The sequence below is a fragment of the Malania oleifera genome, chromosome 5 (genome assembly GCF_029873635.1).
Source record: "Malania oleifera isolate guangnan ecotype guangnan chromosome 5, ASM2987363v1, whole genome shotgun sequence".
In the NCBI taxonomy this organism is placed as follows: Eukaryota; Viridiplantae; Streptophyta; class Magnoliopsida; order Santalales; family Ximeniaceae; genus Malania; species Malania oleifera.
In genome coordinates, this window is record NC_080421.1 from 6,132,268 (window position 1) to 6,150,662 (window position 18,395).

An 18,395-nucleotide genomic window follows, 5' to 3' on the forward strand; every position below is an offset into this window, starting at 1 on the left:
ATGACCAATGTAAAATATTTGGTGTGATAATTAAGTAATAAGTTGCATCATTTGGCAATGCAAAAATCATGAACTGTAAAATATTGGTAAAGAGAAAATAAAATGAGCTTGTGATCACTTCTTGTCATAACATAAAGTCATACAGATTAACAATGTTACTGTTTAGAAGAAGTTTTTATATAGGATATTAATTGACATAGTAATCACTTTTTAATGTTTCAAAAAGATTAACAGTGCTTCTGATTTTGGGAACAAGTTGTCATAAGATTTTGTCATTAACATTAAGGAATGAAGAATTTTGCCATTCCATTGATTCTCTAATGATGTTTTGGGTTGAGAAATAAAGCTGCAAGTTGCTATACACTTTACATATTTGAGATATATTGAGAAATGACTCGAGTGAGAACAAAATTTTTTGCTTCTACAGAAAAAAGTTGGTCAAAACTTCGTGGTTGGGTTACCTTATAGATTAACTTTTGGTCATAATTTCTTGTATATTCATGAAATAAGAATCTTAACTTAGATACTGATCCGAGTTTTATGGCAACAACACATCTGACTCGTGAAAATTCAAACAAGTTTTGCTAGCTAGCTACAAACTGACTAACAGATAGAAGTTTCATGTAAGGCTAGAATCTTTTTGGGAAAAAAAGGAAACATTCAAAATTTCTTGTTCATCATATTTCTACAATGTACCTCTCCCATGTCATTACTAGAAACAATTATGCACAAGTTCTTCATAAACAGAAAACAAAAAATTAAGGCACAAGGAGAAGGAAAAATTCCTCACCTCAGTCGCCTGATTAAAGGGTTACCAGCTGGTATGCAACAAAAAAATGATCTACTTCTTTTCTTTGCCCATGGATTCTTGAGCAGCATAAGACCTTAATGCAGATTGAGAAGAAACATACTGCAAAATCTCAAAAAACCTTGCCTGGCCATAACTTGCAGTCTTTTGCCAATACACAATTGCAATCTCCCCAGCCCTAGTCCTCATCTCCAACAAGTTACGGTCGATTTCTTTCTCATGCTTTGCCAAAAACGGCCGAAAAAAAGAATTATAAACATATATTGTCCCCTGCAACATTTATGTAAGTCAAAAGAGTTTAAAATGACAGGAACCCAGTCATTAAGACAACCAAAAGCATATTTTCATCCATGTTCAAGAAGTAAAATACATACTTTTGTCTTAGGATGCCAAAGGTATATAAGAAGTGCCACCTTTGCTTCGCTGTACATTGGTAACCTTCAAGGAAAAAACAAAAGGAAACAATATTCATACATCTAAGTGACATGTATTCCATGGGAAATAAGAAAAATATTGCCAAAGTAAGATTCTCTACCATGAGATAAAAGCATCCCCAACTCTCTCGCAAACCGTAAGCATGGCAACTAAAATCCTACAAAATTCAAATGAGAGATCTTTTAAAACTAAGCCACTAAGGTGTTTCTTGTAAATGATGCTACACAATGTGACAATGCATACCAGTACTGGCACCAAAATATGAGTTGCTCAATCTTGGGTTTGTTCTTCTCCACAGATTTGAAGCAGTCATATGCAGGATAAGCATAACCAAAAACCATTCTACAAAAGCATCCCCAAATTTAATTTTCTTCTCAAACAAACAGCGGGAATTAGCAAAAAGAAAATTACACAAGATTTTGTCTAGCAGCATACACAAGGGCTCTTGAAAGAAAAGATCCCATCATTTTGATTCCCCAACATGTGCAAATGGATAGAAAACAGAAACTGCTGCTTCCTTGCTGAATTTGTCTGGCAAAGTTCACCAGAAATCAGAAAAAAATGGAAAAGGAAAAGAAAAATCAGAAACAATTGAGACAAAAGTCAAAGAATATTGCAATCAAATGAATTGAATATAACTAACGATTCTATAAAGATAAAGTAGAAAAACCAAATCAACGTAGAAGGAGGAATTCATAGTTCAATTAATCAACCTCCAACTAATGACACTCCAAGAGAAGTGGGAAATAACAGGCAACAGTCCTCAACTAGAATTTTCGTTCTTTGTGAAAATAACATTTGGAAAACATTCAAGGCAAGTAGACCTAATTACAACAACCTTTTTTGGTATCTGAGAAATTGTTCAAGATTTTTCCCAAGAACAGGCCACTAAGCCACCTCAGGTCCTCAATTAATAAGCAAGAATGATCAAATTAACCAACTGGAGTCAGTTAGGCGTAAAGTTCAGTCACTCCGATTCCTAAACCTTTCCCTTCTTTAAATGCAATTTCTCGGCAACCAAACAGAAATAACAGAGAATCAAATAAAACCAAACCGAGCAAGAGTATGAATGAAAACCACGACGGTAGCCAAACCAGTGGTCACTGGTCACCTTCCTACAAATCGAAAATGGAGAAAAAAATCCATACCTGCAGAATGCGTGTATCCACCGAGAGAGAGAGAGAGAGAGAGAGAGAGAGAGAGAGATTGGAAGGGGGCAAGGGGTTTAAAATGGCCTTAAGCGGAAAAACGGTTTACAGAGCCTTCAGTCGCGTCGCATGGTCGAAGGCGATGCAGCGACATGCCAAAACGACAAGAAAACTGCGTTTGCGAGAGAGAACAAAACAAACCGGACCAAGAACCGAATCAAACCAAACTGATATTTCAGTTTTTTATTCCGTTCTAGTTTAATTTATTTTTTTAAAGCTTTTGATTACCGGTTTTTTAAATTACCACCCGAACTGATTTGATAATCGAACTGAATCACGATTAATCAAATTATTAATTAACTATCAACTTACATTAGATAATCGAATCAAGAAATAATTATTTTATATGCACGAGAATTGTGTATTATTAAAAATTATTTATTTATTTTTAAAAGTATATATCCATATTTTATATACTATTATATTACAGGAAGATTTATTATTATTTATAAGAAAAAATAATTTATATATTATATTCAAGTATTTCTTGCAAGCAACCAATGCAACATGATGTAAATAAAGATCATGCTATGTCATAAAAAAAAAAATCAACAAAATAATCAACAATCCCGAATAATAAATTAAGATGATTCAAAATATGTAATCATACACAATAAACACCAAATATACTCTAATGATAATTCATAATTTACTTTTCACATGTAAAATTATATTACGTTACTGAAAAAAGAGTATTCAAGAAATCAAATTACGAGGTAAAAATTTGTTTAAAATAAGAATTAGTCCGTTATACCTCGACTCAATTTAAATAGGCTGTAATATTTATAAAAGATGATAATAAGTAATGAATTTAGACTTGAAATGTTATAGTTTTAAAGCAAATAAAAAGTTTGAAATATTTAAAATGTTTCCTTACTATTACGTTCTTAGTTATCTTGAATTAAACTTTAAATTAGTTTATTTCGTAAATTCAAATCTAATATATTCTGATAACATTGTAGTATTAATAAGAATTAAATGACGTAAGATCGTCTTAGGCAATAAATATATTATTAAATGTCAAAATCTTAAGCATGTAAAATATAACGTGCCAAGAGAAAAAACAATGAAAAAACTAAATATACGTGCATTTTTCTGACGTGACCTAATACGATTAGTGCGGTGTAAAATTTGTAAAATGCGTGAGATGCATTTAATTTTCTCTCATTTGATTTTTAACTAATTAACGGTATGGGAAGTACCGTAACAGCTGCCACGTCGGCGCCAAATGGATGAGCGAAGTAGCCACTGAGCCATCGTCACTTCACAACCTCTCCTCCGTCTTCTATCCTCACACAGTCACTGATTCTCTCTCTCTCTCTCTCTCTCTCTCTCTCTCTTCAATGGACCTGAACTCTCTGCTCGCTGCGAAATCTCAAGCTTTCTCGCTGGTTTCTTGCACTTCAATATCTCCGCCTTCGCTTCGATCCATTCGAAGACAATTTCTTGGCTCCGGCCACAATCTGAGGCCTCCAGGTCTTCGCTCTCCGAGGAAGCGTAACAAATCGGGGTTTCACATTCAAACCTCTCGTTTTTACATGAGAGCTTCAATGGATTCGGATCCTTTCCTCGTAATGGTCGCCGCGGCCACTGTGTTTTCCGCCCTCGTTGTTTTCTATGTGAATTACTGTACGAGAAAGAAGACCGCAAAAGAGGTAAATTCGGACCAGCGTCTCTTTTAGAATTTCTGTTGAAAATTGAAATTCAGTTTGTGAATGGAGTTCGGAGGGGTAGAGTAGTTGAATTTGTGGCTTTTTAGTGTGGAAATGGATTTGCACGTTGGAAGTGCACTGTTTTTGTTGATAAAATTAGCGTTTTGATGATTACTTATGTTTTGATGCACGAAACGTTTAAATTAATACGTGTTCGCCTCTGTGTTTTGGGATTATAGAACGTGCATTTGGAGGTTTGAATTATGAAAGAGCACTGTCATGCAAAGGAAAAACTTGTGGAAAAATTCAGTTCGTATTTATGTTCTAGAAGCACTTTTTAGTTCATAAAAATAGCGCTATGCTGATAATTTGTGTGTTGAAGGAGACCACGGAGTGAAATTGTCATGCTTTATGCCTCTGTATTTTATTACTGTATATAGGAGCAGCAGTTTGTGGTTTGAATTATGAAAGAGCAATGCCTTGCAAATGAAAAACTTGAACCAACTACTTAAAGTCTATACTGATGACTAACATAGCTCATTATTTGCTCTGTTAGTCTCAAAATGAAATGACTCTCGTGAATTTATTAGTGTCGTGTTAATTCTTATGGTCATTTGGTATTAATTAGAAGGCGTTAAGAACTGCATTTACTATTTTAGTGTCATGGGATCCCTGGAACATATGGGATCTATGGATGCAAAATGTAGTTCTTAATTTCAAATCATCATGTGGTAGTGGTACACTACTCAAATCTTGAATTTTGAGATGAATTAAAAAAACCTAGGTTTATAGCTTCTTATATAGTTTTGAAATTTTCTTCGTGAAAATATGTTGCATCTTTTACATATTTTTTCTATTGAGATGGGGAAATACATTTAATATTTTCAAGCGTTTGTAAAATAAAGCAAGAAAAAATGGCCAATTCGCAAGGCTGGACATCAGGTGTTTGGACTTTGGATGCAATCTTAGGTGTTCCAAAATTTATTCCCATTTTTATCAGGTCGCGCATTCATTGCATGCAAGGAAGGAAAAGTTTGTAAACTTAGATGGAATGATAGTGATGATTTTCCTTAATAGTAATCTGGGTTAGCTAATCAATTGAGATGGTGATAGTTTTCCAACCTTCCTAATTTCATGTCTAATCTGGCTACTTATCATTGTTTCCTAATTATTTTAAACTTAATTCATTAATTTCCTTTATTTTTAAAAAATATTTAGTTGATTTATTGGTTCCAAACTTCATCTCATACTAAAAAATTTATGTATTTGAATAAGTTTGTCGCCTAGATTTACTTTTGCTTTTCTGTGGCTGCTAAGAAAGGACACAAAAGATTGCATTTTCATTGCCTTTTCTGGCGTGAAAAATTGTGCCTAATGCAAATAAATGGAGCAGTTGAGGTAATCTTTTCTTTAGTACCACCAAAAGAGAAAAAGAAAAACCCTAATTTTCAAAATTTTCCACTTATTTTGGCCAAAAAGAGAGTTATAGTTTAGTTTTCTTTTCGATTTGAAAAATTCTTGAATCGGCATGGTTAATTGCAGTTGAGATTGGTTTAAATTGGGTTCACATGATGCAAGACCCAACTGTATTTGCTGATCTTGTAGGAGTCAGGTCAACCTACTCTTGCATTATTCCAAGAGGGCAATGGAATCTTAATCTCAAGAAAGTTTATTGAGAATTGGATTATGGGTTATGGAGACTTTCTTAGGAAGGCCTCTGCTGAAGAAAGAAAATCTTTTGTGGATGACATTGTACAAGATAATTATCCATCTGAAGATGAAAATGCACTGCAGCAAGTTCTGGAAACTGCTTTTACACATGAAGAATTTACACCCACTAAGGCTTTGGAGCCACCTAGTTCTGATGTTCTTGTCACCAGTGATAGTGATTCTGAATCCATAAAGGAATTTGAAGCGAACATCCCATCTCCTTCACATATTCTTCTTTCTTATTCTGGTGTGCAACCTCTTATGTTTGTAGAGGAAATTTTTGAGATGCAACAGGAACGACAACGAAAAGAAATTGAGGGTATCGCTGAGTTGTCTACTGCTACAGTTAAAGCTATATGTAGTGTTTCTCTGGCCCCTGTAAATAATGCAGCAGCAGAAGTGAGTAGACATAAAATACACAATTATGAACTAGGGGAAGTTGGTGGAGTTGTCACCCATAGTGACATATCCAGGAAACTTGTTAGAGAAGAGCTTCACACATTTTATGTGGAAAATCTGTCTGCTACCAAACTTACAGCAGAATCAAATGTCCTGAGAGCAGTATCCTCCCACGCCTCTCCTATGGATGGCCATAGATTTTCTTCATCAAGGAATTTCACTGTAAAAGGAGCAGAATTATCAGCAGGAGAATATCTTCACACCACAGGTTATGTGATTGGCTGTCTGATCTCACTTTCCATTTATGTTGCAGCATACCATTGACTTTTCCTTTGTCCTGCTTTGCCCTGCATTACATCAATGAGTCCCATAATTTGAGTTTTCGTTGTACTAATTTTATATAAAGGATCTTTGTTCATTCAGATTACATTAGAGAAACGATGCCTCGTGCATCTTACAAAGAAGACTCTTCCTGCAAAAGAAAATATTTAGGAAAATCTGGTCAATTTCCAGGAGACAGGGGCAGGAAAATTTTTCCTAGCAACAACCCTGAAAATTTGCCTGAGCTCTTTAAGGCAAATGATTTACATGTCAAAAACAAACATCTTCCTTCAGAGAAATTCAGTGATTACAATCGTATGCTGAGAGATGGGAGGTAACTTTCATCTTTTACATTTACACTTAAATCAATGTTTGGTTGTTGATTTTATACAGATTTCCACAGGAGAACTATTGCTTTACAAGGTCAAAACTTGAAAAGGGTAAAAGTTGAAGCAATTTTATTTTTTTAAAAAAATATTTTGTGGCACTGAAATTGTAATATTGTGACAATATACGGTTGCTATGAGTTTTCTTTGATGCTTGATTTGTGAAAATATGCATTTGATTTGATGCTTTTTCTCGAGCTTCTTTTTGAATGAATCTTGGGTTTATTAGGTTAATTGAGTGTGTGGAATTGCTTGAACATCTGGAAAGAATAGGTTTGTTAGACATGAATAAGGTAAGGCTGTATTCCCTCGACTTTCACTCAATGTTTTGTACTTGCTAATTTTTTAAGTTACCCTATTGCTAATATATCAAATTCTCTAATTTAGGTTTATCATGCAAGGTTTTTCAAAACTTGCAAAAGTCAAAAGGCTGGTAAAGAAGCTTTTCGTTTCATGAAGCTAATCCCAAATCCTACCTTGAGTACATTCAATATGCTTATGTCTGTGTGTGCCAGTTCTCAAGATTCTGAAGGTTCATTACTGTTTATTCAGTTTATCCATGGATTCCTTGCCAGAATCTCCATTATTTCAAATTCCTTATGATTTCCTTTTGTACATAGGAGCTTTTCAGGTTTTGCGACTTGTTAAGGAGACTGGATTTAAAGCTGATTGCAAACTTTACACAACTCTAATATCAACTTGCGCTAAATGTGGAAAGGTTGATGCAATGTTTGAAGTATGACCTCTTTCCTCTTGGCATCTTATGTTGTTGATTACAATCATTTTTTGTTTTTTTTGTTTTTTTTTTGTGTAAAAGAGGGTGGCACCTCCTATTTTTATTAGAAAACCCCTTACTTATAGTGGAGGAATACCGTGGTTCCAACTGTTGATTACAATCAACACTTGAGGCTTTTGGCTATTGTTCTCTCCCTTGCTTTTAGGCCCTTTTTTCAGTATTCTCGTGCAGTTCTTTTTTTCAGTAATTAATATGCAACATATTCTTTATTATCCTTCTTCTCCTTGACAGTACATAAAGTCAGGGGTGGCCATTTTCCTCATCCGGCAATGTTGTTTGTGTTGTATATTTTTTAGTTAGCTGTTTGGAGATGAATATGAAAGTTAGTCAATAGCTTGGGGACCACTACTGCAATTTAGTTGAATAAAGGGGTTCCAGCATGGAGTTCCATCCAAAATCCCCAATTCAGACTAATGATGGGACAAAAAAATTGATTCCATTTTGGAAATTTGCGACTGATGGTGAGACGAATTGAAGTTTGGGGAGAGTATGAGACAAGGGTCATAGTTTGGGGAATATTGGTACAATTTACCCATAAAAGAACCATAGACCCTAGAACAAAGTTGTTTGTTTACTACAAAAAAATTAAGTAGATAATGTCCCATTTTAATTCTACTCGACTGACTTGCTCCAGAGATTGAAGGGGTAAAAATAAGTACAAAGAATGAACATTTACTTTCCTGCCTTCCTCCACTCCTTCCCGCTTCTCCTCCCCCTTTCTAATTTTGCCTTCCCCACCCCCCAACTACTTCCTTTTCTTTATAAACTCTTCAGTCAAGTGGTTCCCATAATTTAACTATTCTTTCTCTCTCTCTCTCTATCTCCCTTACATTTTTTTTTTCCAATGAAGTCCTTTTTCTTCTTTTCTAGTTTAACTGAACCATTTCTTCTTGTAACTTTGTTGCTATCTATGTCGATATATATGCTGCAACTTGCAAGAGGAGTAACACTGCCTGTGTATTCATTGTGATAGAATTTATTGATTGAAAGAAGTAAATGAATCAAGAGGATGATGAGGAAGTGCAGAGACCTGTCCTGCTGACTACATGGGAACCTGGACTTTAGCCTATAGTTAGGTTTTTCTATTAGTCCATCGCTGAAGTCCATTTGGGCCTTTTGAAGGCCATGCTCTCCGCAAAATCCTTATCTGTAAAAAATTCTTCTCACAAAGTCAATTCCTATCTGATTAACATATATTTGACTATATTTGTGTTTCATGTTTCAGCACCTTTGATAGCCAAGTTTATTCTCTATTTTTGAGTTTTCTTTGAAAAGTGAAATTTTCTATATTTTATTAGGAGTTTCCCTTATTCTTTGATTACTTTGATGATGTCTTTCTAGGCATTTCATGAAATGGTCAATGCTGGAGTGGAACCTAATGTTCATACGTATGGAGCGCTTATAGATGGTTGTGCCAGAGCTGGGCAAGTCCCAAAGGCATTTGGTGCTTATGGAATAATGACGTCTAAGGTATGATCCTAGCAGTAGATTTCTCAGTCCTTTCTACAATTATAAGTCAACTTATTATTTCTAGTGCTTGATGCTAGAAAACTAGGATGTCACTATTCTTGCTTAGTTCTGCATTGAGTCATCAAATAAATCTTCATGCTAATTGGATGTTATATGCAGTAGAAAGTGAAGCCAGACCGGGTTGTCTTCAATGCACTTATCACTGCATGTGGTCAATCAGGAGCAGTTGATCGTGCTTTTGATGTGTTGGCAGAAATGAGGGCCGAGACACAGCCGATAGAACCCGATCATATAACTGTTGGTGCTTTGATAAAGGCTTGCTCGAATGCTGGTCAAGTGAGATTTCTCTCCCTTTTTCTGATATGTCAACTTTGTTAATTTCCCTTTTGATTTATGCATTTGGTTTCCTATATCTGTTTCCATATTTTCCTGTTGGTATTTAGTTTCAATAAACATGGTTTTGTGGATTGTTATAGGTTGATCGGGCACGAGAAGTATACAAGATGATTCATCAATACAAAATCAAGGGCACTCCAGAAGTTTACACTATTGCTGTCAATAGTTGCAGTCAGACTGGTGATTGGGACTTTGCATGCAATGTTTACGATGACATGACAAGGAAAGGCGTGGTCCTAGATGAGGTATATCTTTTAACTTTCGGTCTTTGACTGGCTATAAAAGTACACCATATTTTTCTGGACTCGTGACTAAAAGACTAGCTTCGGTTGGTTATATTCAGATGATTTAGAATTCATACAAAAAGGGAAGAAATGGGAGGGCTCGTGGTTCTGCCTTGTTAAAAGAGAAACTCTTAGTATTTCTTATTAACACCGTACAAGGCTTTATAGCTAAAGGAGGCAGGGTATACAAGGGTAACTTAGGAAATATACAAGGGTACAAGGGTAACTTAGGAAGTATACTAACATCCCCCCTCAAACTCAAGGTGGTATTGAAGATGTCAACTAGAGTTTGCATACTAAAGTACGATGGCGACCAGGTGGATGAGCCTTTGTGAAGATATCAGCCAATTGATCAGTCGAAGGAACTGACAGGAGGCAAAGTGTCCCTTCCTGAAGATGATGACGCACGAAATGACAATCGATCTTGATGTGTTTGGTGCGTTCATGAAAAACATCGTTGTAAGCGATCTGGATAGCACCATGATTGTCACAGTAAAGTGGAGTGCGCGAGGGCTGAGGAACACCCATATCGTGGAGAAGCCAACGAAGCCAAAGAAGCTCAGAAGTTGTATCAGCAAGAGCCCGACACTCAGCCTCAGTACTAGAGTGAGCAACAACAGTCTGTTTTTTGCTTTGCCAAGAGATAAGAGAATCACCAAATAGAAAAAGAAAACCAGTGGTAGACCGACGATCAGTGGGGTCCCCTGCCCAATCAGCATCTGAATAAACCTGCAACGTCAAGGATGAGTGAGAGGAAAAGAAAAGCCCATGAAATAGGGTTCCCTTCACATATCGTAAGATGTGAAGAACAACTGCATAGTGAACGAAACAAGGAGCCGACATAAACTGGCTAACAAGGTGCACTGCATAGGCAATGTCTGGTCTAGTGACAGTGAGATAAATCAAGCTCCCAACTAGTTGTCGGTAACGAGTGGCATCAGGAAGAAGCTCCCCATCAGTAGGACGGAGTTTGATGTTGGGCTCCAGTGGACTATCGGTGATCTTACAATCTTTGATACCGGCACGTGTCAGAAGATTAGAAGTATATTTAGCTTGAGTCAAAGAGTAGCCATCAGAGGTAGGAGACACTTCTAAGCCGAGGAAGTAGCGAAGAGAACCGAGGTCTTTCATCTCAAACTGCTGACACAGAAATTGCTTAAGCTTATGAATACCAGAAGTATCATCACCAGTAATGATCATATCATCAACTTAAAGTAGTAAAATAGATGATCATATCATCAACTTAAAGTAGTAAAATAGTGATGTCAGTAGCTATGTGACGGGTAAAAAGGGCTAGAGGCAAACCCAAGCTGTGCAATAGTGGAGTTGAACTTGGCAAACCAAGCACGGGGAGCTTGCTTAAGCCCATATAAAGCACGACGGAGACGACATACCTTACCAAAAGGATGAGGATATCCCGAAGGGGGCTGCATATATACCTCCTTAGCCAAATCACCATGTACGAAGGCATTCTTGACATCCATCTGAAATAAAGGCCATTGGCGAGCAGAGGCAATAGCCAAAAGCGAGCGAACGAAGGTAATACGAGCAACAGGGGAAAATGTCTCCTCATAATCAATGTCATATTCCTGAGTAAAGCCCTTTGCCACTAAATGAGCTTTATATCTTACTTCAGAACCGTCGGAGTTCGTTTTCCGTTCATACACCCATTTGTTCCCAACTATAGTCTTTTTAGGAGGCAGGTCAACCAGGTCCCAAGTATGAGTTTTGTGAAGGGCGTCAAGTTCTTCAGACATAGCTTGTTGCCAAACAGAAACAGAACAAGCTTCACGATAATCGCGAGGCTCGTGAAGGGAGTCAAGAGTAGAAAAACAGTGATAATCACTAAGATAGGTAGGAGGTGCCCTTACCCGACTAGAAAGACGTACATCCAAATCAGAGGACTCAGGCGGAGTGGATGCGATGGCATGATCATCAAACGGGCCAGGTTTGGGAGAGGCAGACACAGAGTGATCGCCTGATGAGCTGTCATGATCTGCACTAGAGGAAAAACCGGGAGAGAGATCAATGGCAGGGTCAGTGAAAATGGGAGAGTATGAGGGACAATTAGAAGAAAATGGAGAGATACTAGTGAACATTTTGTGTTCCCAAAACTGAACACGTCGAGAGACTCGAAGACGCTTGGCTATGGGGTTGTAGCATCGATAACCCTTGTGTTCAATGCCATAACCAAGAAAGCAACAGAGACGAGAACGAGGTTCAAGTTTTGTATGTTCATGAGGTGGGAGCAAAACAAAGCAAGCACAACCAAATACTTTGAGAAGAGACTAATCAGGTACCTTTCCATAGAGAGCCTTATATGGGGATTTATTAGAAAGAGTAGGGGTTGGAACCCGATTAATAGTGTAAACAACGGTAAGAGCAGCTTGTCCCCAAAAGGATTCTGGGAGGGATGCAGAGAAGAGTTGAGAGCGAATAGTGTCAAGGATGTGATGATGCTTACATTCAGCACGACCATTTTGTTGGGAGGTGAATGGACAGGATCGATAGGATAAGGTGCCGGCCTCGTGAAGTTCTGCAATGAAAGGAGTAGAAGTATATTCTAAGGCATTGTCGGACCGAAAGACTTTAATGGTGCGATTAAACTGAGTTTTAATCATTTGCTTAAAGTCACGAAAAATAGTAAGTAACCAGTGCGATCATGCAAAAGATAAATCCATGTAAACTGAGAGTAATCATCGATAAAAATAACAAAGTAACGAGACCCACCCTTAGTAGGGACAGGAGCAAGTCCCCAAATATCAGAATGAACCAAATCAAAAGGTGAAGAAGACAGATAATTACTTTCATTAAAGGTAAAGCTTTCTGTTTCCCAAGTTGACAAGACATACAATCAAAAGGTTCAAACTTAACATTTCCCAAGCAACCACTAGAAGCTAAAGACTGAACACGAGATAATGAGGTATGACCGAGATGAGAATGCCAAACACGGGAAGACACTGCAGCAGAAAGAGATGGGGGAGAACACAAATGAGGCAAATGTAGAGACGTGAACTCGAAAAGGCGACCAACTTTAAGCCCGATCCCAACAAGCTGGCCCGTCTTCGGATCCTGCACATCACAACCTTTGTGAGAAAAGGTTAAAATCAAACCACTTTCAACAAGTTGACCAATAGAAAGGAAATTGAGAGACAAGTTAGGCACAACATATGTGTTAGGGACAGAAAAAGTAGGAGTAGAAACATGACCAAGATGACTAACAAACATATGCGAACCATCAGCAGTATAAATCAAGGAAACAGGAGTTACAGACTGCTTATGCGTCACTAAAGAAGAATCAGAGGTCATATGATTGCAACAGGCAGAATCAATAAACTAAGGTGTAGAGGTACCTATGGAGACTGATAAGGCAGTAGAAGTGCGGGAGAGAACCTAGGTGATAATTGCCTCAAGGTCAGCTGCAGAAAGAGACGACAAAGGAGGTGTAGAAGATGGAGCAGAAACTGAGGAGTTGGTGGAGACAGCAGCAACAGGCCTGGAAGAGGAAGATGTCTTAGCCTTGAGAGCATCCCTAGCATACTTGGCCTTCTTCTTAGGACAATCAGAAATACGGTGACCGTCCTCCTCACAATAGTGGCACTGGTCATTGAAATGTCGTGGTCTAGAAGAAGCAACAGCTGCAGCAGGAGTAAAGGAGCTAGATGGAGCAGTAGCCAAGATCATGTAGGTAGAATGAACCCGACGAGTCTGTTGTTGTGTCTCCTCATAAATGAGCTCCGCAAGAGCAACCTCAAGTGTAGGAAGAGGAGATCGATGTAACAAAGAAGCTCGAGTAGTCTCAAATTCATCCCGGATATGCATCATAAAGTATAGCAACTGACGACGATCCCGATATGCCGCAAAAAGCCTAATTGATTGCTCATCAGAAAAAGCAGGGTCAGCATGAGAAAGCTGATCCCAAATGCCACTAACTTGAGCATGAAACTCGGCAATAGACTGTTCAGGTGCTTGATGCATCTGAGAAAGCCTAGTTTCTAACTGAAACTCGAGAGCAGTATCACTGCCACAGTTGTATCGTTTGGCCAAAAAATCCCAAGCAAGTTTGGCATTACGAAACTTAGGAAGAAGACTCTGAATAGTAGGAATTGAGGTATTAATAAACCAGGAAAGAATCTTACAGTGAGTACTTTCCCATTCATCAAGAGCCTCATCAAACTCCTCTATGGATTGCATGGCAGTTTTGGTAGGTTTCGGTTTTGTTCCAGTGACAAAACGCCATAATTGCCAACCAATCAAAAAAATAGACATTTGTTGAGCCCACGCATTGTAATTGGAGCCATTCAAAACAATCTCGATAGGGCGAGCAACATCGGTGAAAGACGCCATTAAAAAAATAATAATAATGCAAGGACAATTTTGGAAAATTTGAAATACAGTAAAGAGAGTAAGAACTCAGCAGCTTGTTTTTTTTTTTTTGGTGTTTAGTAGTGTGCTTCTATTGGAGAGTAGGAATTAAAAAAAAATGATTAGAAATTGGAATCACAGTAAAGAGAGAAGGGGCGCTTCTCTGGTGTCAGGAGAGTTGCAGTGGAGCACAGTCGGCCGTTGCGGAGGGACCACCAGAAGCCGCAGCAGTGGAGCCGATGCTGTTGCTACCGGAGGGACAAAGCCGATGAGACAACGCCGATAAGCAAGATCGCCGGAGAATCAAGAAGGACACGAGACCAAGACAGCTGAGAACGGAGAGTGGCAGCAGCAGAGTCCGCGAGACCATGACCACGACGAGTGCAGAGACGACGCCGGAGAAGGAGACGCGAGACGGTGGAGAACTAAGACAACGCCGGAGAACACTGAGAGGGAGCCAAAGGATTGACGAGGGGTGCCGGAAACCAGAAGGAGAGCTGGAGCGGACGGCGGTGGCTGAAAAAAAAAAAAAAAAAATTAAAGAACCCTATGCTCTGATACCATGCTAGATTACCACTTTACCTAAAAGCTTAAGGTGTTAGGTTGTGGGCCAACAATATATATCAAGCTTAACACTCCCCAGCATGTGCAGCCCGATAGCACGTGGAGAGATAAACAGATGACAAATAATGTCACAGAATAAAGATGGACGGCAAGATTAGAACCCAGGACCTCCTGGTAACCAGGGCTCTGATACCATGTTAAAAGAGAAACTCTCAGTATTTCTTATTAACACTGTACAAGGCTTTATAGCTAAAGAAGGCAAGGTATACAAGGATAACTTAGGAAATATACAAGGGTACAAGGGTAACTTAGGAAGTATACTAACATGCCTCTTTCAAGATTATAAATATTTATGTTGTTTACATACCTAATGTGATTACTTTTATTCTGAAGTCTTTTTTTTTCACAGCCATACTGCTCCAAAAGGGGGAAAATTTGTGCCCTATTTATGGATGTAATTCTGAATTTGCACATTCAATCTTTTTCTAGGGACTTGAAATTGACATGGTCTATGCATTCTATCCATCTTGTTGTGTTTTGCTTGGCACTGTTGTAGGTATGAACAATATTAATGAAGTAATGATGGCTTTATTATCACAACACGATTTTTTTGGTTTGATGTGTGAAGCTTCTCGGGGAGCATTTCCAGCCAAATTAATTTTCATTTTGCATTTCTTCCCTACATCATAACTTGTTGCTACAATGTCATCTGCATAGCCTTGATTCTATTAGAACTCCAATTTATTCTTGTTGGTACTTGATTGATGAAGTGTGGAATTAATATTTGTAGCTTAAAACACTTCCACTATTTCCTAACTTACATAATAATAGCCTAGAGGAGTTGAGAGTATCAACTTGTTGAAGCATATTCTGTGACATACCATCACCGGGACAAAACACAAGGAACACAGGGTTTTTTTTGGTTTGTGATTGGAGATAGCTCAAAATCCGAAAACTGAAATTAGACCAAGGAGATGAACAAAACCAACCATGACTAAGATTTGGTTGGGGTATAACAGTTGCCATAAAAATTGTAAATTCATTATAAAACCAATGAAAATGTAGGAGCAAGGATGGCAATTAATTCTTTATTGACCAACATCAATACATTATTGTGGAAAGAAAAAGAGGTGATGATGATTTTTTTTTTAGATTACAAAAAAGGTGATAATAGTAATGATAATGATTGCAATAGTTTGTGTTAACTGCTGACTAATGATTAAAGTTGCATACCAGCGCCCAGTTAGGTTGGCTCAAGTGGTAAGGGCGACTTGTAATTTTGGTGACCCCAAGGTCACGAATTCGATTCTCCTTTGAGAGTTTACCTTAGTGAATTACCAGAGGTGCATCAATGGGCGGGCGGCTTTCACCCTCCCCTCCCCTCAGGGCGGGTTTGATGCCTCACCATAATATCCAAAGTGGTGCGACGGTGGCTGGAGTCCCCAGATTATAAAAAAAAAATTGCATACTAACAATAGTTTTGCAACATATTGGTTGCTCACTTACCCAAGTTTCTTTGCTTTCATGCAGATGTTTCTTAGTGCATTAATAGATGTTGCAGGGCACGCTGGAAAGCTGGATGCTGCCTTCAAAATCCTACATGAGGCCAGGATGCGAGGAGTACAGCTAGGGATCATATCATATAGCTCATTGATGGGAGCATGTTGCAATGTATGTACCATTTAGTAGTTGTAGGATAAAGTTGTGTTAATTTGTTAATATACACACAGACACTTTTTTTTTTTTTAATACAAAATTTTCTTTTTTCTTAATTTCAATTTTTGTTATTAATTTTTCCATGAATAATAAGGGCAACTTATTAGTAGGTTTTAAAGTCTCTGAATACAATCTGATTTTAATAGCAAATTGAAACACTTGTTGTTTATCTATGGATTTGCAGCACGTCCAAGGATTTAAGCCGTGAGTAACAACTTTTATGACTTTGATGTGAAATCAAGTTTTATGATTATGAAACCCATTTATTTATTTTTTATTTCAGTTTGCATCCCCTGAACTTTTCTTTTCTTTTCTTTTCTTTTTTTAATTAAAAAAAAATAGTAAATACTAAAATCTGTTTCAAAGATATTTGAAAGGAAGAAGGCAGATCAACAGAGCCAGAAAACCAATAAAGTGAAAAGAAATAAAAAACACCATTTTGTGCTGCTTAATGCACTTGCATTTGAAGTTTTGGGTCTTTGAAGAAGTTTGAACTTAGAAATCATTGCATAATGATGATCTTTTGAAGTTAGGTGAGAACACACATATAGAAACATAATATTATGTGTGCAAGTAGGTTTCTTTATTGTTTTTACATGATATTGCATTTAAAATATGCTGGTGAATAAAACAAAGTTGCACACCAAGTGTAGAATCTGCTCCAGCAATCATAATATATTTATTTTTATTTTTTTTTCAGGCCAAAAACTGGCAGAAGGCACTGGAGCTATATGAAGATATCAAGTCCACTAAATTAAGTCCAACAGTTCCAACTGTGAATGCCTTAATAACTGCCTTGTGTAGGTCTATTTTCTTGTGTGACTTTCATCAACACAATACAAAAATATTAGTGTGACGACAACTCAAATCTGCTTCTTAATATCTATGTTGTGTTGCTAGAATATGACTCAATCTTCTTCTCAATGCTTGTACATTAACAACCCTATGGTAGAGCTGAGATCAGTGTATCCATGCAGTTGTGAGCTTGAAGTTCTAAACATTCTAATATCATTTTATTAAATTACCTTGTTATCCATTAACCTAAGTTCACAATGAATAAAATCATCTATGAGAATAGGGAAATCCAAATGTGGCAAGCTTCATAAATAGGGACTTCCGAAACTTAAAGAGGAAGTCCTCTGTGTGTGTGTGAATATTCAAAAAACATCTAGCCTTAAAGAGAAAGCAGGCTTACCCAAACTTAAAGAGGAAACCTTCTGTCTGTTTGGTTTATGAAATATAAAGATGAATTTTCCCTAGTATAATTCAGCATAAAGAAAATGTTTATAATGAAACATAAATGATGAAAGCCTTGCAAGAATTTAGTTGCAGTGCCTTATCTTAATAGCTATTAAGGGATATTCAAGCAGAAGTATAAATTTCTTGCGCTGATAGAATGTCCATCTAACATATCTTTATTCTGTTGATTCCATTATGGAAGGAGGTGTTGGTGGTGGTTTAGGCTAAGGAACTATTTTCTGAGGGAGAGATGTTATTGAGCCAATGTACAATAATTCAACCTAAGTTTGAAGAAGAGGGGAGTGAGGATACAAGATGTTTCTGTTTGGTATTAGTGGCGTTTGATGTAGCCTGATAATTACAAAGACACAACAAGGTACTCCTTCAGTAGAAGCATGAATAAGCATTATTTAAGAAATTTTAAAATATCTGAATCAATATGAAATTGTAAGCTTATAAAGTTTTTCCCTATCATTTTAATTATATTTTTATATGCTGATTGATGCAAAACTGTTTCCTTGTGGTTCAATTTCCGGTGAAAGTTAGCTAAATTTGTAAGCAATAGATACCTGTGGAAACTTGCCATAGTCTTCAGTGGCAGGGGTCTTGCATATTAGTGATATATCAGTTAGCATTTTAACTTTTT

The 18,395-nt window shown here is 37.3% G+C and overlaps 3 protein-coding genes across 3 annotated transcripts in view; 1 reads left to right on the forward strand and 2 right to left on the reverse strand.

The window, feature by feature from the left end:
• Positions 1-604: 604 nt before the first annotated feature.
• Positions 605-2,454, reverse strand: LOC131155530 (HVA22-like protein i). Its single transcript, XM_058108746.1, has 6 exons — positions 2,392-2,454; positions 1,679-1,774; positions 1,487-1,585; positions 1,344-1,400; positions 1,183-1,246; positions 605-1,078 (listed from the first exon to the last, which is right to left on the reverse strand). Exons 2-6 carry the CDS (start codon positions 1,708-1,710, stop codon positions 842-844), a joined length of 489 nt encoding a protein of 162 aa, XP_057964729.1. The 5' UTR covers positions 1,711-1,774; positions 2,392-2,454; the 3' UTR covers positions 605-841.
• Positions 2,455-3,723: 1,269 nt separating this feature from the next.
• LOC131154935 (pentatricopeptide repeat-containing protein MRL1, chloroplastic) overlaps positions 3,724-18,395 on the forward strand; it is a 29,222-nt gene continuing 14,550 nt past the window's right edge. The window contains exons 1-11 of the mRNA XM_058107778.1: positions 3,724-4,106; positions 5,709-6,480; positions 6,636-6,867; positions 7,149-7,212; positions 7,307-7,451; positions 7,540-7,655; positions 9,057-9,185; positions 9,348-9,521; positions 9,662-9,826; positions 16,325-16,465; positions 17,211-17,310. Of these exons, the coding sequence (XP_057963761.1) occupies positions 3,795-4,106; positions 5,709-6,480; positions 6,636-6,867; positions 7,149-7,212; positions 7,307-7,451; positions 7,540-7,655; positions 9,057-9,185; positions 9,348-9,521; positions 9,662-9,826; positions 16,325-16,465; positions 17,211-17,310 (2,350 nt within the window). The 5' untranslated portion in view covers positions 3,724-3,794. The remainder of the gene's footprint in view (positions 4,107-5,708; positions 6,481-6,635; positions 6,868-7,148; positions 7,213-7,306; positions 7,452-7,539; positions 7,656-9,056; positions 9,186-9,347; positions 9,522-9,661; positions 9,827-16,324; positions 16,466-17,210; positions 17,311-18,395) is intronic.
• LOC131154936 (pentatricopeptide repeat-containing protein At4g38150) overlaps positions 6,544-18,395 on the reverse strand; it is a 28,694-nt gene continuing 16,842 nt past the window's right edge. The window contains exon 3 of the transcript XR_009136704.1: positions 6,544-6,559. The gene's annotated coding sequence lies outside the window, so the exon portion shown is untranslated. The remainder of the gene's footprint in view (positions 6,560-18,395) is intronic.